Source organism: Mirounga leonina, unplaced genomic scaffold (genome assembly GCF_011800145.1).
Source record: "Mirounga leonina isolate KUSES-001 unplaced genomic scaffold, KU_Mleo_1.0 Mir_153, whole genome shotgun sequence".
In the NCBI taxonomy this organism is placed as follows: domain Eukaryota; kingdom Metazoa; phylum Chordata; class Mammalia; order Carnivora; family Phocidae; genus Mirounga; species Mirounga leonina.
The window spans coordinates 9,854,055-9,875,886 of NW_023270387.1; the positions used below are offsets into that span (position 1 = coordinate 9,854,055).

The 21,832-nt window shown below is 53.4% G+C and overlaps 1 protein-coding gene across 9 annotated transcripts in view; it reads left to right on the forward strand.

The window, feature by feature from the left end:
- Positions 1-21,500, forward strand: part of NCAM1 (neural cell adhesion molecule 1) — a 299,415-nt gene extending 277,915 nt beyond the window's left edge. For 2 of the 9 annotated variants that reach the window (XM_035008959.1, XM_035008962.1), the window contains 3 exons: positions 1,275-1,399; positions 4,105-4,285; positions 6,898-10,329. In XM_035008959.1, coding sequence (XP_034864850.1) covers positions 1,275-1,399; positions 4,105-4,285; positions 6,898-6,977 — 386 coding nt within the window. In that variant the 3' untranslated portion in view covers positions 6,978-10,329. Of the gene's footprint in view, positions 1-1,274; positions 1,400-4,104; positions 4,286-6,897; positions 10,330-14,308; positions 14,517-15,435; positions 15,553-18,848 lie in introns of those variants that run through there. The other 7 variants (XM_035008963.1, XM_035008961.1, XM_035008954.1 and 4 more) reach the window with 6 other exon arrangements.
- The last annotated feature ends 332 nt before the right edge of the window (positions 21,501-21,832 follow it).

The window sequence follows — 21,832 nt, forward strand, 5'->3', positions numbered from 1 at the left end:
ACGAGCAGCCGTTGAGAGGTGCCCAGAGGAGCTGAATGAAGAGGGTGGGCTGGATGGCTTTGCCAGCAGCCTGGTCACAAATGGTCAACGGTACGCTTCGGGATGATGAGGTCCGAAGCCTAGGGACAAACCTTTCTGGGTTTTCGGTCACATGTCTGTGATTCTGTCCTCCAACAAACAAGCCAGGACAACCCACCCAGGGGGTAACTGTTCTATAGGCTCTCTCACGTTTCTGTCCGAGGCCATGAACTAGACATACAGATATGTCCTCGGAGGAAGTGCAGGATCCCCAAGTGCATTAAGTCTTCATTTCAACTTCTCTCAAACATTCTCTCACCTCATTGCTTCCAGTATCCACTAATGACATAGTTTCTCTTGAAGTAACTCAGCGTCTTCCTCACAGAAGAACCATCCCAGCCCTGGTAGTTTGTCCCGTACAAGACCGTCTTCCTTCTCTCCCTTGGATTCACAAGCCGAGCATATACTGCAAATAGAGACATCAACTTTTCTCTGTTGAGAAACCCTGAAGACGTTTTTTTTCTCTCTTCTCGCAAACAAAAAGACTTTTTAATGATTGTCAGTTTAAACAAGTTGCCCAGGATTATCACTCAGGTGGTTGAGCCATAAATGCAGGATGCTTACAGGAGACTTGCCCCTGGCATCTTGTGCTTTATTTAAGCATAACTGGAAAGTTGTCACGTTTTTAAATGAATCTAAGTAACAGAACTTAATTCATGGAAAGCGGGTCACAAGAATGCAGTGTCATTCCACCCCTACTAGGCATGTGGGTCTCCCAGACCCCCAGGATGAATCATATATCCAGGGAAGAAACTGGCTGTTTTGAAGAATTATTTTATGGGTGTAAGTTTTCTCCTTAAACACTTACACACATTTTCCCGTATTTCAGGCTGTTCCTCAAAATGTATCAGGCTCATCAAAGTTAAATCTGCAGTTGTAAGAGCAGGCAAAAAGGAAATGCAAGCACTAGTGGGAGACATTAAAAAAATAAAATAAAATCCTGTTTCTAAAATGGTAAAAGGACTGTGCTATTAGGGAGGGTTTCCCAGAACATTCCCAAAAAGCACTTCGTTTGGGGCTAAGTCTGACGCATCTAACTGGAACCCGAAGGTTTATATTTATTGCTTTTTAACCATTTGAATTTCTGAGAAAGCAAGAAAAAAGCCCAGCCCCGCCCCATCACTACATCCCATGCTGATGGATTAGATTTTCCTTTTGTGGGCAAAAATGTCACATGAATTAACTGGCTGTTTCAGGGGAACCCAGCGCACCTAAGCTCGAAGGGCAGATGGGAGAGGACGGAAACTCTATTAAGGTGAACCTGATCAAGCAGGATGACGGCGGCTCCCCCATCAGGCACTACCTGGTCAAGTACCGAGCGGTGAGTGGCTCCAGGGCTCCCGCCCCGTCCTCACCCCCGCTTCTGCCACCCTGACACCCACCTTGTTGGGGCAACAGTGTGCAAAGCCCAGGCGGGGCAGAGTCGTTCTGGGTCTTGCAGATGGCTCAGCGGCCCTGGTCAGAGTTTTCAACCCCAAGCTTGACCTACAGCCATCAGGCCGTGTCCACACTGGGACCATTTTGAAATCTCTAAAATGATTGTGGTGGCGGCAAACTCCTATCGTGATCGATTGCTCTACTTTTTGAACATTTCTACAAAGTGGTTTTGCCATTACCTGGTACTTTTTGCAGATAATATACTGATATCTCATAATCAGTGCGTTTGATCAAGTGTGTATTATGGGCCAGGCACTGCGATCGTGTACTTTGTTTCCCCATGAGAATCCTGTGAAGTTGGCCTTAGGCTTATCGGCCCTTCACAGAGGAAGTAACGTACTCAGTCAATGATGCATGGTCCCTCACAGCTGGGTGGGCAGAGTTTGAACCCAGGTCTGTCTAAAGACACTGGGCTCTTCGCCCCTGCCTTAGGCTGCCTTACCATCCCAAACCATGGTCATTCCCACCTGCCCCTCGGACCCTCCCTGAGCTGGTCTAATCCTGCTCACAGTGAGCTTGGGATCCCTTTCTTCCCGGCTTGCTCACCACCTAAGATTTCTGTCATCTGCTTTTCATCTCCAGGCCCCAAAATGAGAATCGCTCTCACTTTCTTTGGTTTTAGAATGACACTTGGCCACTGCCAACCACAATCAATTGCTGAGAGATCTAGAGGCAGTATCTGAGCACTGGGAATAGCCTCTTGCTCAGGTTTCTTACCGTAGGAAATAATGAACCAGAGAGCAGTTTTCTTTCCTCAAATAGAAAGGATTTTTCAAGGAAGTTGACTTACTCCTTCTCTCTTGATCAGCCCCTACTGAAGTGGAGTGTGAGCCCTTGCCTGGTTAGGCTTAATGGAGAATCGCTACAGCACAGACCTTCTCAGGCACACTCCCCAGTGGGTGGGCAGACCTGTCATTCCACTCAGCCCTTCCCCAGTTAATTGCGAAGCCAGACACAAGGCTGACGTCGGAGGAGGTGCCTCTGTGGACTTCCCTGAGGCCCAGCCTAGAGGCACCACTGATGAGAGGTCCCTGTGGCTTCCTCACTGTGGAACAGGAAACCAGGATTGAGCGATGGCCCAGCACAGCCCACAGGAAGTGGACAGTGTGGTCGGATGGGCCGTCTCTGGCCCTCGTTAGGCTGATGTGGCCCAGACAGACGTGGGATCCAGGTTCGGCTTTACCACTTACCAGCGTGTGACCTGAATAGGTCACCCAGTCTTCCAAAACCTCCGTTTCTCCATCAGTAAAGTGGGAAAAAAATAGCTTCTCGAGTTATGGTGAAGATCAGTTATAATATAAGCAAAGAACCTGAAAAGTGCCCGACACATGGAACCCCCCTCCCCTGCCCCATAACTACCATAATCACTGCTAAGAGCATGGAGGACATTAGGAGAAGGAAGGGGAAAATGAAGGTGGGGGACATCGGAGGGGGAGACGAACCATGAGAGACGATGGACTCTGAAAAACAAACTGAGGGTTCTAGAGGGGAGGGGGGTGGGAGGATGGGTTAGCCTGGTGGTGGGTATTAAGGAGGGCACATTCTGCATGGAGCACTGGGTGTTATGCACAAACAATGAGTCATGGAACACTACATCAAAAACTAATGATGTAATGTATGGTGATTAACATAACATAATAAAATAAAATAAAGATGCCAGCTGGGGCTGGAGACACCTCCCAGATGAGGCCGCCTGAGATGTCAGTTTTCCAGAAGAGCCACAGTGGCTATGCCAGGCAGGTCTGCCTTAAAAAGACAATGGGGACAGAACACTGAGATCTGTCAGGTTTCAACAGCCTTACGTGTCTTCTCTTCTACTTCAAACACTCGGTGTTGGCTAAATACTATTACTATATGTTATTAGTACTTTTGTGTAACGTAGTATTTGCTTTATATTCCAGTTGCCTCTTTTATAGAGTTTGCCAAGGAAAGGAGCCTTTCAGAGAAAGAGAAGACATAGACAGCTGAATTTCTTTGTTTTGAATTGTTCTAGATTAAAACCGGGCCACCGGTGACATAGGGCCGGCCAAGCGACCTTGCAGCCTGACAGAACCCTTCACGGGCTGTTTGTAGGGATGCACTGAGAAAATTGTGGAAAGCCGCTAGTACGGGCCGGGCGCATAGGAGGTGTTCAACAAATGGTAGTTTTTATTGTTAATAAAACGAATCTATGCAGTGTTCCCGTGTCAGGGAGGTGAGTCCCACAGCTAAGTGTGAGCAACATCCTGAAATAGGACAAGAAGCGTATTCGCTGTAAGGCTCTTCCGGGGCATCCATGTGCCCAAGCATTCCAGAATGTGCTTGGGTCCCTGGGTGCCCTGACGGCGATGGGACAGGACACTGGAGCATTGGTCCTATGCTACCTGCCACCGTGCTTACAAAATGCGAGGTTGACCTCCTGACCCGCATCGTCCTTAGGGGTGTTCAGGCTGGTAAAGAATGAACACCCTGTCCTATCATCGGTTTTTATTTGTATTATTTTGCACCAAAGGTAGTGACTCCCTGAAGCTCTTCCCCTTAGCCGGTCTCACCAGCGTTTTCGTCTAAACTCTCCCGGTGTCTTGTGTCCTTCCTGCCGGTTTCTCCCAGAAGCTCTCCTCCGAGTGGAAACCAGAGATCCGGCTCCCGTCTGGCAGTGACCACGTCATGCTCAAGTCCCTGGAGTGGAATGCTGAGTATGAGGTCTACGTGGTGGCTGAGAACCAGCAGGGCAAGTCCAAGGCGGCTCATTTTGTGTTCAGGACCTCGGCCCAGCCCACGGCCATCCCAGGTATGACCGCCTCTGCTTTCTGTGAGTTTCCCGCTTCGAATTAATGCACAGTGCTGCACCTCCTAATGTGCCTGAACAGCCCCTGACAACTTGCTTGCTTCCAGCCATCCTCATGATTGGTTGCCCATGCAAAGCTTAGTTTTGCTTTGTACCTACCTGTGCAGTGGGTTGAGATGTACTGGACCCCCAGGAAGGCTTGGCCAAGCATCCTGGGGCAACGGTCCTGTGTCATTCAGCCCTGAAGGACTGATGCTAAGCCAGTCCGCGGGAGCCCTCAGATGGGAAAAACCCAGCTCCAGCCAAGCCTTGGCGGCTGGTTGAGTAAGGATCTTTTGTTGAGACCTTATCTACCCTCTGCCATTTCATACAAGGGCCACCTAATTGTTTTGAAGCGCTTTCTATTTGATGCTTGCTTACTGCACAGTCATGGTCCGGATCTCTTCTCTGTGGGGACCCCAAGAGAAGGAAGAGACGGTGCCCGGTTAGTTAAAAATCCTATCTTCCAAGGGCCTCTCCACTGCAACAAAGATTAAATTGAATCGCTTGAAACAGGGCGAGTGGAGAAAGGGGACGTTGACAAACCCCATCCGTGAAAGGCAGTCCAGTCTGCTGGAGACCGCGTCGGGAGCGCTTCTCCTAGGAGACGCAGACCTGTCTCTAGGGATCCAGGACCAACTCAAGTGTGGGAACAAAGGGAGAGTTCTGCCTGCTGGCCCAGCCCCCTTGCCACTGATGGTTAGTCTCCTCATTGACCAAACCTTCAGAGCAGAAAGTGATCTTCAATACCGCTCTGTGCTTTTCCAGATCAGCCAAGTGCCAGCCACAGGCAGGAGAGGGGGACATACACCATATAGCTGCAGCCTGTTGAAAGGGGGCCCCATAAACTCTGTGCTGTGTTCAAGCATGGTAGGAAGATGTTCCAGTCTCCCAGCTGCCTTGGTGTGGCCCCGTCATGGCTGTCCTGTCTCTGATGCTTGCCTGGGCGCTCTGCTCAGTTGTCACAATAGCGCCTCCCAGCAGGAGGGAGACCAGAAAGGAAGGCTTGGCCGAGCATCCTGGGGCAACGGTCCTGTGTCATTCAGCCCCAAAGGACTGATGCTAAGCCAGTCCGTGAGAGCCCTCAGATGGGAAAGGAAGGCTGCCTAGGACATGGGCCTGCGTGTGCGCGAGTCGGTTAGGGAAACAACAAAGTGAGACCCGTGTGTGGTTCCCGATGGTTGAGTGTGCATGAATGTGTGTGTCTGACAGACGTGTGGGGGCCTCCAGGGAGCTGGCAGGTGGGTCTTCAACCAGAGGACACACGGCCACTGGTCCTACCCTCCGCATTGTCAGGGAGGCCCCTTAGTGCACATGGGCAGCAGTGAAGACAAGGCCCCTGGGCATGGCTGCAAGTGTTCTCACTGCTGCTTAGCACCGTGTCCAGAGGTAGCCCCCCAATCCGTGCCCCTTCTCTGTGTTCTTTGGCCCGTTTTTCACTGAAATCGACAGTCTGGAGTGTGTCTGGTTCTGCTCAGCCTTTATGGGACGTGTAGGAGGTGGGGGAGGGACAGGCTTGAGTCACCCCTTCCCAGCGCGAGAGAGTTCCGACAGCACCTGTTGCCTGGCCTAAGCAACGTAGGCAGGTTGCTTGGACACGCCGCAGTCACCTGCCGAGTGCTGCCCCCAGCATCAGCCGGTGGGGTTGGAGCAGTTGGGGACCCTGTGAGTCAGATCTAGAAATAGGAGACCTTGTGCCCCAGGGTCCTGCCCGGCAGAGATGTCAGAGTCCTTCTCATTAAGCCCGCAGGTGCCCAGGGAAGCCGGAGAGGGTTGGAGGGACGGCTCACCTCACCCACAAGGGCTCGGTGGCTCTACCACATGCATTTCAGGAGGAGGTGGCTCTGAGCTTGGTTGGACTCTCCTGGCCATGGTGTTGGGACCTGTGTACAAAACCTGCGAATTTCAGGATGTGCGTTCATGGTGGGATTCTGTGGTCAGCAGGGTGGCAGGAGGTGAGGGGCGCAGACTGGTTTGTCTTGAACAGCGTGGGGGCGCGGATTGTGGCGCCCGAGGAGGAGGAGTCCGACCTATCACTGAGATGCTCATGGTGCATCTCACCCGCTCCGCGTAGAAAGCTCTGGAGGCTAGGGGGCTATGGATAGGCTCGTTGACTGTTCCTAAGAGGCCTGACCTTAGTCAAAGGTAACACTCTCCTGGTCACACTCTTGTACTTGACTGCAGAGGCTCTGTTCTCTCCCTTGAACTTCATTCGCTCGCTGGCCCCTAACCCCCGAGTTCACCCCGCTGTTGTGCTGCTTCTGCCCTTGCTGAGCTTCGGGACTGGCCTTACGGGGAGAAGACCGTACTGAACTCTTCTCTGACCCTGTCGGTTTAACTTACTAAGTTGAATTAACCTTTGGTTCTTGCGTTCTCTATATTTGACCTAATTTTTTTCTTTTTATCTATTTTTTTTTTCTCTGTTTCTGTCTCTTCCTTCTCTTTCCTTCTCCCCCCCCTCCTGTGTCTGTCGTCACACATCTCACCCTGGACGTCCGTCACTGGGACATCCCCACTGCCACATTTGGTTTTAAACAACCACACTCCCTCTGGGCGCCCATTGCTTGGACCTGCAGCGACCTTGGGAGGCTGCTCTGCGTCCTACACCTTTGTCTCATTGCTTCTCTCTGCAGTGACTCTGCTTTTGCTCTGTTAGGATCTCGAACACACACACACACCCACACACACACACAATTAAGTTTGCTTAATGCCCAGTTCCTCTGAGAGTGATCAGTGCCCCCTCTGGAAGAACCTGTCAGGACCGCCACGGCCACGCCGCCAAGCACTCTGTGTGGAAGAGGAAGGTTTGGTGACTGGAAAAAGCGGGACCTCCAGACATTTATTTACCATTCACAGGTCCGCTTGTGCGGGTTCACGAGGATGTTTGCCCCTTTCTAATGGCAGAATGAAAATATTTGGGAGCACTTTTCTTTAAACACTGTTTTTTTAAAAAGCATTATGCTAGGTTTACAGAGAAGTTTCTGCACATCTGCTACCTGTTGCATTTTGTTGTTGTTCTTCCCTGAAAATGATGTAGCAGAGGAAAATGTCTAAGTACCTCCCGAAGCTTGCATCAGATTGTTCGAATCACCACATGCTCCCCACCCCGTTCTAACCCCATGCTCCTCCTCTGCCCTTCAAAAAGTAGTTGGCTTCGCTTGCATTGACATGCCCATGGTAAGAGAGCCAGACCACTGGGATGCACCCGAGCATTTTGCTAACACGATGGGCAGAGTCAGTCACCCCGTTACCCATACAGTGGAAGAAATTGGACTTGTTAGGCATTATCTGGGGCTGCTCAGATGTTCTGGGAGGCGCTTTGGTCCTGGTATTACAACGAGCAGCCCCAACAGGGCCAGCCTGTGATGCACCCAGTACCCGTCAGCTTTATGAGATGGGTGTCCCCCCAGTCGGAGTGATTCGGGCTGCCCAGCAGCGAGCCGCAGATCAGCACAGAGGCTCGTGTCTTGGGGGTTGTGGTCTGACAGTCTCGCATACACGTCAGTCCCCAAGTTGGAGGTATCCACCTCGAGCCAGGCACGGGTCACGCACTCCCCACCCCCCCGCCACACACACACTCTCACCAGAGCAGAAGGATGGGGACAGGTCACTCCTGGACTGCCCAGGGCGTCCACACACAGCAATTCCGTCAGCCTGTCCTACTTCCCAAATGCCCCAACCCCCCATAGTGGTCGGTGGCTTTAGTGACATTTAAAAAATTCTGGTGACCACCAGCTAGTCCTCTCTGCTGTTGGGGGGCACACCCCTCCGCGTGCCCAGGAGAGAGGCTCGCTAAAGTCTCGCACGGAGGCTCGGCTGGATCCTGCTCAGTACCATCTGTGCGCACTTGGGGATGGACCTTCTACTGAATAAAACCTCCCTCCCTCCATTGTGGTCACATCATTCTACATATCTCATCTCTAAACATCCCACAGAAGTTTGATTTGTTCTTTTTGTTTATTTTTTAGTTCTGTTTGTTCTTGGTTGGTTTTTTTTTTTTTTTAATTAATGTTTGAAGACTAGTCTTTCCCTTTGGGAATCCCAGTGATCCCGTCTGCGGGGCAGAGCTGCCCATGTCGGTGGGCCCGTGTCCCCCAGCGCTCACCATTTAGAGGCTCATGCGCAGACACTGGAGGCCGCACTTTGCCCAGCAGCTCAGGCAGGTAGCGCCTCTCACCCCAGCCCTGTCTGCTCCCCAGCCCCACCTCAGACCTCTTCCCCTGGGGTCCCTACTCTGCCTTCACACCAGCGTAAGACAAGCAGGCGTGGTTCTTAGGCACAAGGCGGAGCATCGAGGAGAGACACGCGGTGCCTCCGGGCCTGGCATAAGAATCCCAGGTCAGTTAGCAAGAGCTCTGGGGAGGGTGAGGGAAGGAGGGATCTGTCCTCAAGCGAGTGACCCGTCACTGTCCTCCCGGCTCCTGGCGTGCTCTTGATAGCATCTTGGGCAGAAGTCCTGTGTTCACCCAAAAGGGCCCATCGCGGAGGTCTGCCCCAGCCTGGTCCCATTCCCACCCACAGGGGAGGGCCAGTGTCAGTGTTTCCGAAGGGACTCTGGAGATCTAGCCCAAAGTGTAGGGAGGCCTGACACGACCCGTCTCCCCACCCCCAGCACACCCCAGGCGAGGCAGGGCCTCAGCCAAAGCTACTTTGGGGTCAATGCCGGCAGGCCCTGGTTTGTAACAGGATGCCTTTCGAGAGACAGTGTTAGGGCACACTCACTCCCCCCTGGACACCGTTCTCAGTGACAGCTGTGGCCCCCGGCCCCACCAGCGGTCCCCAAGGTAGCAGCCCTTCGAGACCCCCGCGGGAGGAAGCACTTGCCCCCTCGCTCAGCTGCCCGCGCCGCCGCGCCCCGTCCAGCGCTGCCACGCTCCACATGCCGCGGGGTTCCTCTGCTCACTTCCGAAATATTGATACGGCAGGTTTGGATCACGTTTGTTACTAATAAGAATGCTAACACTGTTGTGTAGATAATCAGCGAGGCCTTGATGAAGTTTACACCTTTGCGTTATTAAAGGAAATAACAGTCCACGTGAACTCACCAGCGTGTTTTGATTTTATTGAATAGTGTGTCCTACAAAATGTCAAAAGCCCTTTCCTTCCACCTCACGTGTACCTGAACAACTCTGATTACTCCAGATTGCACCCCAAACTTGTAGCCTGCTGCTTGGAGTTCTAGCAAAGGAAATGCTTTCCTTTCCTGATGAGGAGCTATGCGCTTTGCTTAGCTGCCCTGAGAACTCTTGTGGGTCATTGCCTCCTTGGACGCTTCTGGTCCCCAGCAGGCAGGGGGAGGGGACAGTCCCTTTGCAGACCCAGGAGGTGGTCACTTTGGGGTCAGAGGCGCACTGTGGGCCACCAGACGTACAACGCTGTAGCTAGGGCTCCTGATTTCCCTGCTCCCATTAGAACCCCGTAACAGAGGCTTCGCAGAGTGGCCTTGTGATGGAATGTGAGAGAAGGCTCTTGTTGGCAAATCCTATTCTGTTTATAATCACACTTAGTAGGACACTTCCTGGGAGCCCTTGAGACCAGCTGTCTGTTTAACAGCGGCTTCTGGGAAGGAGCGAGCAGACAGGTATGGGGTTATGAGTGAACCAGAGCCCCAGCTTGGTGGAAGGGGTCGCTCTGCTGCACGAAGAGCTGGTGACACAGTGACTCAGGCCCGTCTAGTGTCTGTAAAATGTGAAACCCGGATTCTCATTTTGAGGCATTTAAGAAAGGTGTATGTAGGTCTCCATCTTGGGGCAGCCGGGTCCCTGTTCAGGGTCAACCCTTCCCATGCCGGGAACCACAGAAGATGGACAGCCCCGCGTTCGCAGCATCACCGTTGGGACCGCTCTGACCCTGGAGGTTATGGAGGCGCTTGCTGCTCCCAAGAAACTCTTTGCGTGTGGGTCTGTGGCTGGGACTGGGACCAGGCCAGTGGCAAGGTCAGGCAAAGATAGACCCCTGGAAGGTTATGTTTCCCTTTTATAAACTGTTACCTGAGGTACGGGGGACACCCTTTGTCCTTCTGGCTTTCCTGGGCTACAGCCCTGTATCATCCGCGAGGGCTAGTGGGTTTTGGCTTGACTTCAATATACTTTCCCCCATTTCCTGGTGTTTCCCTTATTTTCAGTTTTTTTGTTTAGGTTTGGTTTTGGGTTTTTTTTTTTTTTTTTTTGTAGAAGCTATGCACACTCTAGCTTGAGGAGCGCCTTACTCCCTCTGGAAGTCGAGATTCTTAGTGGTGAACTGGGTGGCCCTTTCTCCTTCAGGGGCAGTCTGCGCTCTCTCCATCCGTTCGGTATGCTAGGTCAAGGCCACGCGGTGAGACGGCACACCCCCTCCTCGGGCGGCGAGTCATAGAGCAGCTGTTACTCGTTGTAGGGCAGGCTCGAGGGGACCTGAAAACGGCACTCCCCCAACTCCGCTGTGTATGAGGATCACCCGGGCTGTTCCTCCAAATCCTGATCCCTGAGCCTCACCCCCAGAGATTCTGATTCCGTAGAATTGGGGAGCCCCAGAGTCTAAATTTACAGCACCCCAGGAATTGTGCTGCAGGTGGACAGACATTATGCTAAAAGGTGTTTATTTTCCACATAAAAAAAAAAAAATCACAAGAATCAGTGAATAAAAACAGGGCCTACTGAGTGTTGTAGGCTTCCAAGAAAAAGTACCTTGCACGGGGTGCTGCTGGACGGTGATGTGGGACGGTGGGCTCTTGTGGTTGAGGGGGGCGTGGAGACGCCGTCACCCCAGGCCCTGCCCCGCACGGGGACCTCTTCCAGAGCATTACGGAACCACTGCCAAGGGGTCGTCCGGCCTCTGCTCGACTCCCTCCAGCCACAGGGGGCTTGCCTGCCAAAGCAGCTCACCCTCTGTTAGTTCTTTCTCGAGGGGAGCGGAAATCTACCCCGGATCCTATAGTTTCCATCCAGTTTCCATCCAGCAGTGATACTGAACAAGACTACTTCTTCCATTTCACAGTCCACCTGTAAATCTCTGGAGATGGCCTTCTCATCTCCAGACTCAACACCCACTCATTTTTTTTTTTTGACAAATACTCTTTGAACATTTCCTATCAGTCAGGTTGTCCTAGATGCTGGGGAGACATAAGACAGAGTACCTGGTAGAACCTTCCAGAAGGGACAGCCAAATAAAAAGCAGGTAAATGAAGAGAAAATGTCAGCTAGAGGTAAAAAGAGAAGAAAGCAGGTAATGTGGTAGATAGTGGGCAGAGGTGCCTCACTAGATAAGAGATCGGGGGATGGAGGGAGAGGGCTCTATGACAAAGTGACCCTTTGAGCCGAGGCCTGTGGGATGGCAAAGAGCCACCCAGGAAGTTATGGGGCTGGAGTGTTGAAGGCAAGGGGTCAGCAAGGGCCTGAGGCAGGAATGGGCTGGGTGTGCTCAGCAGGTGGCGTGAAGGCTCTGGCCTGAGCACGAGGATGGGAGGGTGGAGGGCCAGTGCCATGAGTCACAACAATCAGAAGAGTGGGACTGTCTATAGCCCGTGTAGGGCCTTCGGGCCAAGAGGAAGAGTCTGAATTTTATCTCTGCTAGAAGGGAAGACCACTTCCCTTTCTGTCTCACGTCACAGGGGTCTTTGTACCCTTCTGGCCCTTCCCCGGTGCGTGCGCGTGGTGCTGGCCTTCAGACCAAGGCAGCCCTCTGGCTGGGGCTGATGAGCCCAGAGCATAAGCTGGACAACTGCCGCCTCACACACGCGGAGCCACTTGGCGGTGGTTTGTCATCCTCTTTAGAGAGTATTTGTCCCCTAAAACCGTATTTATGTGTATACTCAGAGGGTACAGTTTGTACCACTGAGCCCGAAAACACAAACACTGTCCCCTCACGCAAATACTTCTGGCTCCTTCTTGGGGAAGCAGGCACTCAGCACCTGCGGAGCACTGACGTCAGCAGCGGCTTCCGGCCCAGTGTCTCGGGCTCGAGAGAAAGCCCAAGGCTGCTATCCCCTCCCTGCTCGGGGAAGCAGCTCTGGGACTCTGAAGATCAGGAAGGCTTGCATGCCTCTGTGCTTATTGGGGTGGAATGTGTAAGGACCTGCGAGAGAAGAATGGATGCTTTATTCTGCTTCCGTGAGCTGCTAGGGAAAAGACCCACTCTAGCGGACCTCGGGGGCCGGCCGGCCGTTTCCTGCCGCCGAAGTCCGGAGATGGCGTGGCCAGAGCTGGGTCCTCTGGGTTCAGAGCCCTTGGTCCATCTTGATGCCTTCCTGGGCGTAGCCTAGGGTTTTCAGTGTGGGTTGGATGGGACCAGCCAGCGAGCCTAAGGAGAAAAGGCTGGGAAGCATGACCAAGGTCCCAAAGAAGCCACAAATATTCGAGAATTTGAGAATCTTCTCCAACTAAGGCCCATCTGTGCCACGGGTACTACGAATTAAGCTGTGAGCAAGCAGTCATCTCTGGCGTGCTGGGCTGGTGGTTCGTACCCTGAATTAAACTTTGAAACAAAGACCAGTGGGGTAGGATCACTGCTGAAGAAGCCCCATGGAGCCTGAGCAGGAACCCCTGGGCAGACAGATGAGTGCCCCCAGGAACACAGACTGCGTGTAAAAGAAGAACGTGGCCCGTCTGTAGCACCTGTCACCTTGGACTACACGTTCCTCTGTTATGTGGTGTGATACATGGCTGGCAGCCCAGCGGGCCTGGCCTGGTGCACAGCAAAGGCCCAGTGAGACCACATAGTGTTGGCCACAGTGACTGCCTCTAGTGGGCAGACCGGGGTGATCCCAGCGGGTCCCGCCAGCACAGGAAGCCTCAGACAAGGTCCAGGGGTGGGGTGGGGCTGCCAGTCTGGTACTCCACCCTTCCAGAAGAAAAATGAAGCAGACGTGCTCATGTTTCAGTCTGAGGTCATGGTCTCCACGCTGACTTGTGGGCAGAGCCCTGCTGGCTCCTGGCTTCCCAGAGCATAACCACGTGTCTCCCAGACACTGGAGGGACTCACCAGTCAGGGGGCCACCTCAGCCAACTCACAGCTATCACAAGGGGGCCTAGGGAGCTGAGCCTGGGCCCTTCTGTGAAACCATCAATCCCCCGGGGCCCAGGGGCTCTGTAGATGGACAACAGGGGAGAAGGACACAGAGGCCAAGTCATTCAGAGTGAGCCCAGCCAGAACGGGAGTGCTGGGTACTGCTGGGTACTGCTCGGATGTGAGAATGTGGGTCTGTCTGTCGTGGGCACGGAGGGTATTTGCCCTGAGTGTGAGTGTGCCTGTCCGTGTGGACCTGCATCTCTGGGTGAGTCTCCTGGGTTTCCTGAAGTCTGGTCCAAGTGTGCCTGAGCTCCCAGATGGTGAGTATACCCAAATTTTTCACCTTGCGTACCGGGGCTGGGCAGACCTCCATGTCTCCAGAGTAAATGGGCTTCATTCAGCTCCCTGGGTGCAATGATGGATAAACCATGTCCATCGTCCAGTGTTGGGATCCTCTGGAGCTGGTCCTAAAGAGGAGAGGAAGTGGGGTAGCATTCTGGGCATACCATTGTGCCTGATGTCAGCACAAGCCCACAGGAAGCCCTGGGAACCCCCTGCTGCCCAGTTGGGACCCTGCCCCTGACCACTCCCAGGAGCCACAGTCCAGCCCGAAACCAGTGACCATCTCCTGCCTGCCTGCTGCCGGGCTCACGGGGAGATCAGCTAAGGATGGGTCGGGGGGAGGCTCAGAGACTGAGCACCAGGATGGAGACACAGCTCCCAGTCCCCACCTGCATCCTGACTTGTGGGTGCCTCATGCCCTTGTCCGCTGGTCTGTGAGATACAGCTGCCGTCCGCCCCTCAAAGATACAAAGAGACTCTGCCGTCTCGACACCAGGGTATAGAGAGGCCCCACGGAAGGTGACCCTCTCGACACAAATGCCATGACTGTGTCCTGTAGGCTCTCCCCCGCCCCAGGGGCTGTCGCTCTGCACAGGGCGCAGGAGTCTGCAAGGCAGTGTAGTAACTGCCGGCCATCTCTCTCCCTCCTTCCCACTCAAGCCAACGGCAGCCCTACATCAGGCTTGAGCACCGGGGCCATCGTGGGCATCCTCATTGTCATCTTCGTCCTGCTCCTGGTGGTGGTGGACATCACCTGCTACTTCCTGAACAAATGTGGCCTGCTCATGTGCATCGCCGTCAACCTGTGTGGGAAGGCCGGGCCCGGAGCCAAGGGCAAGGACATGGAGGAGGGCAAAGCCGCCTTCTCGTGAGTACAGACCCACTTGCCACTGCTGGGGTCTGGGCTCTGCCCCGGGCTGGGGGGGGCGGGGGGCCAGCAACGGAGCCATCTCATTGGAGAAATGTTTCTCAGAGCACAGCCTTTGGGGGTACGTGTTTGCAAAGCCAACGCTTGGGCCCAACCTCACATCTAGCATATTAGAATTTCAGAGAAGTTTGAAAATCCCTGCATAAATGAAAATGAGGGGAATTTTCAGAGCTGAACCGGAGGGAACCTGCCATAGCATTTGAGAGACCTACTTGCCTTGCTGTCATTCATTCATGTATTCATTCACTCATTCATTCATTCACTCATACATCTCCCAGGAAATATTTATTGAGCAGCTACTATGGAGCAAAGCACTACTCCCGGCCCGACGTTACACCCACGCACAGAACAGGTAAAACTCCCTGTCCTTTCGGAGCTGAAGCTCCAGATGCCGTCCCCTCCAGCATCTCTGGAGAAACAGATCCTGAGCCAGTTAGCAGGAGCCTTCACAGACTCAAGGCAGGAAGGGACAGAGCGAGGGGTGAGCTGTTAGCCCCACCATGTGTCGGGCTCTGGACGGAAATACGGATTACCTGAGCACTTCTCTGTGCCAGGCACTGTGCTGAGCACGTACACTCATTATCTCAGGTAACGTGAAACAGCTCAGCAAGGCAGAGACTTATTTACCCCATTTTACAGATGAGGAGATGGAAGCAAGGGTGAGCAAGTCAGGTGCTCAGGGTCACATAGCACGAGTGGGAACCGAGGCTCAGGCGCTTGGGCCTGGCTTGAGCTGCACCCCACCCCCACCCCTGCCAACTTTGGGCCGGGCCCAGGTGCCGCGAGCTGTAGCTGGCTTCTCCAGGAGCCCCCTCTCCGCCCCAGCAGCCCGGGATTGAACCAGCCGCTCTCTCCACAGGAAAGATGAGTCCAAGGAGCCCATCGTGGAGGTGCGGACTGAGGAGGAGCGGACCCCAAACCACGATGGAGGGAAACACACGGAGCCCAATGAGACCACACCGCTGACAGAGCCCGAGTACGTGGGCGGGGAGGGGCCGTACCTCGTCAGCAGAGCCCCACACCCACCTCGTCACCCTACCCACACCTCCCATGCCTCCCACCCACCACTCCCAGCCAAACAAGCAGGCTAGATTGTGGAGCCCTTGGCCAGAAATGCCTGACCCCCCCTCTCTCCCTAGAGAGAAGGCATTCTGGGTTCTGTTAAGGGCCTGTAGGTGCTCGGAAAGGGCTCCTGGGATGAGTGGGACCTCTAGACCCCATTCCCGAGTCACACACACATCCTGGAAACAGCCGAAGGGGGCAAAACTTCATTGAGAGAGGCTGAGCTTTGAGAGGCTCCGCGGGTTCTGCTCAGGACTTTGAAGAACTCTAGGGCTTTCTGCGTTCTTCCCAGAAGGGTGAGAGAAGGTGAGGGGCTGTGAAGCTCCCCCACCCTCCTGTTCTCAAAGGCCTGGGGGACCCTCTGTCAGGAACCAGGCCCAGCTGAGCCTGTGACGACTGCTGGCTGTCCTGAGTGCTGTGGGTTTGAAGGGAGTGGAGTTGAATGGCAGCACAAAATCTCGGGCTGGAGAGCCCACGTGGCTCCTCGGGGCCGTTGGGAGCACTCATTGCCTTCCTCCTGACTTTCCCCATCACTGCCTGTGGAGTCTGTTCCTCGGGGGGCCTAGGACACCGGCAAGCAGCGGATGCCGGACTGAAGCCTGCCCCTCCTGAGTTGGGGTGCAGGCGGGGCTCGGGAAGGCCCCGACAGGGCTGTAGGAAAGGCAGCCTAGCGCAGAGAGCTGGAGGGGCATCGGCGGGGAGGAAGGGCCCGCAGGTCCCTTTAGACTGCCGCCTGCTCTGTGTCTCCTGTCTCCTCTTCTGCCCGCCTGGGCCTGTGCTTCCTCCCACCGTCCTCGTCTCTCTGTGGGCCTCTGTCTGTGCCTCTGCGTCCCTGCCCGCCCTGCCTGCGCCCCCCTCCTCCGCTGCAGCCCTTCCCCTGCTTCTCCATCTCGTCTGAGCTTCACTGTCTGTTCTCTTCTACTTCCTGTCCTCCCCGCAGGCTGCCTGCCGACACCACAGCCACTGTTGAGGACATGCTGCCTTCTGTCACCACCGTCACCGCTAACTCTGACACTGTCACCGAAACCTTTGCCACTGCTCAGAACAGCCCCACCAGTGAGACCACCACCCTGACCTCCAGTATTGCCCCCCCGGCCACGGCCACACCCGACTCAAACTCTGTGCCCGCCGGCCAGGCCACCCCTTCCAAGGGGCCCGGCGTCGCCACCTCCTCCCCACCCCCCGCTTCAGCCCCCAAGGTCGCCCCTCTCGTTGACCTGAGTGACACCCCGAGCTCAGCCCCTGCTGCCAGCAATCTGTCTTCTAGTGTCCTGGCTAACCAGGGGGCTGTGCTCAGCCCGAGCGCCCCCGCCAGCATGGGGGAGGCCTCCAAGGCCCCTCCGGCCAGCAAGCCGGCCCCCGCGCCAGGCCCCGCCACGGCAGCAGCGGCCGCCCCTGCCTCGGAAGCCCCCCAGGCCAAGCAGGAGGCTCCCAGCACCAAAGGCCCGGACCCCGAGCCCACCCAGCCCGGCGCCGCGAAGAGCCCGACCGAGGCAGCCACGGGCCTCACTAGCCCGAAGAGCGAGGCTGCCTCCGTCAGCACCACAAACCCTGCCCAGGGCGAGGACTTTAAAATGGACGAAGGGAACTTCAAGACCCCAGATATTGACCTTGCAAAGGATGTTTTTGCAGCCCTGGGCTCTCCTGCTCCCGCCGCTGGGGCCAGTGGCCAAGCCCCTGAGCTTGCTCCTTCCACTGCAGACAGCTCTGTTCCGCCTGCACCAGCAAAGACCGAGTACGGCCTCTCTCTGTCTGCTGTGGTCGGGTTGTGTCCCGTGGTGGTGTGTGTCCGTGCTGTGTCCTGTTTGTGAGACGTGTCTTCAGCCTACTCCTGGCTTCTCTGCGGGAACTGTCAAGCGAGGGGCTGGGATGAGGTGGAGAGAGAGGAGGGGGGCAGGCAGGCAGGGCCCAGGCAGCAGCCGCCTGCTCACTAATTAGGCCATGTTAATTATGTCTTATCCTTATCATCCTAGCAGTGGCTTCTCTTTTCCCTGGGGGGAGCGGGGGAGGACTTGCCGTCGGGCCACTGATGAGCATAGCTTGGGAAGCGAGCTAAGGAGACCAAGGTGCCCTTATCGGCCCCCCGGGGCCCACAGACAGAGTGTTAGCCAGGGCCAGGCTGAGTCCACCCCCGAACGGCACTGTTCTGCGGGAAGAAAAGAGGCAGGCCCCAAGGCCCATGTGGGAAGAGGATGTGGTCCAGAAGGCCCTGTCCCACTCCAGCCCGGATGCCCACAAACCCCCCACGACCACCAGCTACTCTTGCTTCTCCTGGGAATGTCTGGGAAGACTCAGAGCTCACGGGCACCGAATGACTGCTGGGTCTCCAACTTCAAGGGAAGGTCCTTAAGCTTAAAGATGTCTTAACCATGATGCCAAAATGCAGCTGGAGCCGGGGTCTGAGGCTACTTGCCCCAGTGTGTCCTTAGACCAGACTTTCACTCCTGGTACTGAATAAGGCAGAGTCAGACCTAGGTTTTTATAGAGGCTCCTGTCCCCCAGATGAGCGGTCGTGCTGCCCTCAGCCGAAAGGGGACCCTCCCCGGGAGCCCTGAATCTGAAGAAGTAGGACTCCGCTAGTCCTGCCCACTCAGCAGCCCCCGACTCCCCCCCACCCCGTCCCCACCTGTAGCGTGACAGCCCTCTCTAGCCTCTCATGCCGTGGAACACTGCCTCAGTAGCAAAGAGCATTTTCCCACCCTAAACACGGAGCGCAGGGTGTGCTGGGAGTGAGGACAGGCAAGAGCAAGGCGGTTCGCAGACAGACCCCTGGAGTGGGTACTGGGGAACCCAGCACAGCATCATCGTTTATACCAAGCTGAGCGGGTGCTTCTGCAGTGGGTGGGTGGTTGGTCGGGGTGAGGAGAAGGCCACCTCTGCTGCCCCCTTCCGCTGCCCCAGGGAAGGACTGGACCCCTGGGCCCCCGGCAGTGGGTGAGGGCCGGAACGGGGAAGGTCTCGTTCCTCTGATTCAGCAGCTCTCCTCTGGCTCCGTTTTAGAGTCACTCGGGTGCTTTTAAAAGTCATCGTGCCCTGACCAATTAAATCAGGATTCCTGGGGCGCTGGCCCAGGAATCGGTGATTTTTAGAGCCCCCAGGTGATTCCAGCATGCAGCCAAGGGTGGAGACCATTGCTCTGAGCTGGAGCCCCGGTGGAAGGGTGAGTTACTGCGATTGTGGTCTCAGTGCTGTTTTCCCAATTCTCTGCAGGAAGGGCCCAGTAGAAGCAAAGTCGGAGTGCCAGGAGACAGAAACGAAGTCAGCGCCAGCCGAAGTCAAGACGGTCCCCAACGACGCCACACAAACAAAGGAGAACGAGAGCAAAGCATGATGGGTGACAAGAAACGAGCAGATCAAAGTAAAAAGTGACACCACAGCTTCACCAGAGCATTCCCAATATCTCACACATGCACACACACGCACACACACATCTCATTCCTCTAGTGTCTTTTGCCTTTAAAAAAAAAAACTAAACAGATAAACATGGGATCTCCTTTTTGTAGGTTTATAGAAAGGGTTCCTTCGCTATGCGCACTCACTTGTAAGAAAATGAGACAAAAAGGTTAAACCCACAGCCAAACTAGGACACTCTGTTCCCTGAAACCATTTAAAGAATCAAACAAAAGGACCCCAAATTAAGAATCTAGGAAGCTCAGAAAAAAAAAAAAAAATCTAGGTTCAGGAAGACCGCACTTGGTGTTGCCCAATTGGCACAGACCAGTTTCAGAGAAATACTTCCAGGCACTAAGACTAACGAATGAACAAAGTCCAAGTTTATTTTTATACTTTGAGTCGAGTTTGAACTCTGTAAAGCCCCATAAATAAGTTATAATTTCTGTTCACTTTGTATTTGTTAAGTATGCAAAGTGTGTCCCCCTTGCTAGCTGAATTCAATTCCCACGTAGACTCTTGTTTTGTAGGAAGAATGCCAAATTGCAGCTTCTGGGGGTAGATCTCAGTTTGCAATATTCTGATTTCTTTTTCTCTCCTTTTCTTTCTCATTCTTTTTTTTTTTTTCCTCCTTTCTGCCAACTTTGTTTTCCAATGTTTACAAGTTGACAAATGTTTGACTTTGGTTGTGTTTAAACGTCCATGTAAAATAGCTGCCTTTTTTTCTTTTTTTTTTTTTTTTTGGAGTTACAAATACTGCCTAGAGGCGGGTAGGGTCGTCACAGGCTTGCTTTCGCACAGGCCAACTTTACAAAATATGATTGTTTACAGTGGCTCTCCCCACCCCCACCCCACCCTCTTTCTGATTGGAAATTTTTGCCTGTGTGCAACTCAGGTGAAAATCCATCTCGTTCTGGAGTGGTTTTGCTTTTTTGGTTTTTTTTTTGGTTCTCAGTTCTTCTTGTATTTCCTTGGGGGTTAGACCACTTTCTGATTAGCCACCACCTGCCTGTATCTGTGAAAAAGGATCTGCCCCCGCCCCGCAGGCGTCCACAGCCTTCGTTTTGAAGGACTCCTTAGGCTTTGTTGAATGAAGCAGAGAAGATTGTATAGTTGGGGCTGGTCTTGGTGAACACACATTTTTACCCCAAACATCCCCTTTTTGTAGAAAGCCAAATAAAATATATACATACAATTTCTTTTTGAGCCCAGAATCTAGATTTGAGCGGAAGAGCACTTGTGCTTCAGGGAATTAGTGTCTTTTTTTGGAAATCTGTTGAAGTAAAGTAACATCGGCCTTCTGTTCACTTAGGCAGCATTTATAGAAACAAAAGAGAAAAAAAAAACCAACCTGCTGTCTGGAGTCATAAACACAACTTTCCTGGATTGGAAACCAAGTGGGGGGGAAAATACAGAAACTTTAAGGGGGATGGGAGGGGGGAGAAGGGAAAAGCCAGCCCTTTGTATAGAAATTTTGCTTTTTTTTCTCATTCTACTTTAGAAACTGCAAGCTTGTGCACTGTGGATGCGTGAATATTTTAGTGTGAAACGTGTTTTTGTCATAGTATTGAAATAAAACTTCAACATAGTTTGGTTGTGGAAGGTATAGCAGCTAGTTCAGAAAAAAAAATATTCAGGAAACAAACATAACTCTTAAAAGGAATTGAAGCCTTTAAACAAAGAAAGCGAAATAAAAGTGATGATGATGGTGACGACGACGATAAGGCTAAGGAAACAGAAAGTCAGCCCTCCGGCATGCGTTCCTTTCCCAAGGTACAAACAGCAAGAGGTTAGGGTGGCGAGACTGCCCCCGCGTCCGTTCCGCGGGCCACAGTCCCCCACGTTCTGACGCTTCTGCAGTCTGATCAGTGGCGACACGCTAAGATTATAATTTCAAACTGTGAAAAATAATGGTCTTGTCATTTGCTAAATGTGGGGTCATTTTGCATTTTCTCAGCTCCTGGGGATGGAAATGGAGGATCCAGTGTACCCAGCTCTGACCCCTTTGATTCTGGGGTCTTTGCACAAATGTCTGGTTCAGATTCACAGCCCCTCAGGCACAAGGAACATGCAGACAGTTCTTTGAGCACACAGCAGAATGGGAGCTCCTGGGTGTCTGAGACGGGGGGACCCGGCAGGCCCATCCCACTGCTGGGCTGTCCGTGGAAGCAGTTGCTCATCTTCTGATGTTGATGGCGCTGACTACCTAAGCCAAGCCCACGCTCTCCCTCATCGAGACTGTGCATCTCACGCCCAGTGGTTGTGGCCAGGCACGACAACTTGGGTTCTGATGGTTCGGAAGAGAAAGAGGAATAGCCGACCCTCAAGTAACCTAGCCCGGGGCAGCTAACACCCCCCCACCCACCCAGAACCCTGGCTCCGCCATTAATTGGCACCCAAGACTCTGCCCACCTTTTGGTCTGCCTCTCTCTCATTATACATAGATTTGTCTCTGCACGCATGAGCTTTCCTTTCTTTAAAAAAAAAAAAAAAAAAATTTTTTTTAATTAAAAAAAAAAGCAAAAACAAAACAAAAAACAAACAAACAAAAACCACCAGAGCAATGCTTTCTCTAAAATCAAAGAGAGAGTCACTTTATTTTCAAGATGTTCTATCTTTTATGTTAAGAGATAAAAGCTTATAGTTTTCCTTTTTTAATTTTTTGAAGGCGGGTTCAACTCTACCAGTTTCCAATGTGTATGTGTCTATATGTGTATGTGCCATACATATGTATTCACATAACTAGCGGCAGGGCCACGTTCTGCGGGAGGGGGCACTCCTGGGGCCGTGCTTGGGGGCTCTGA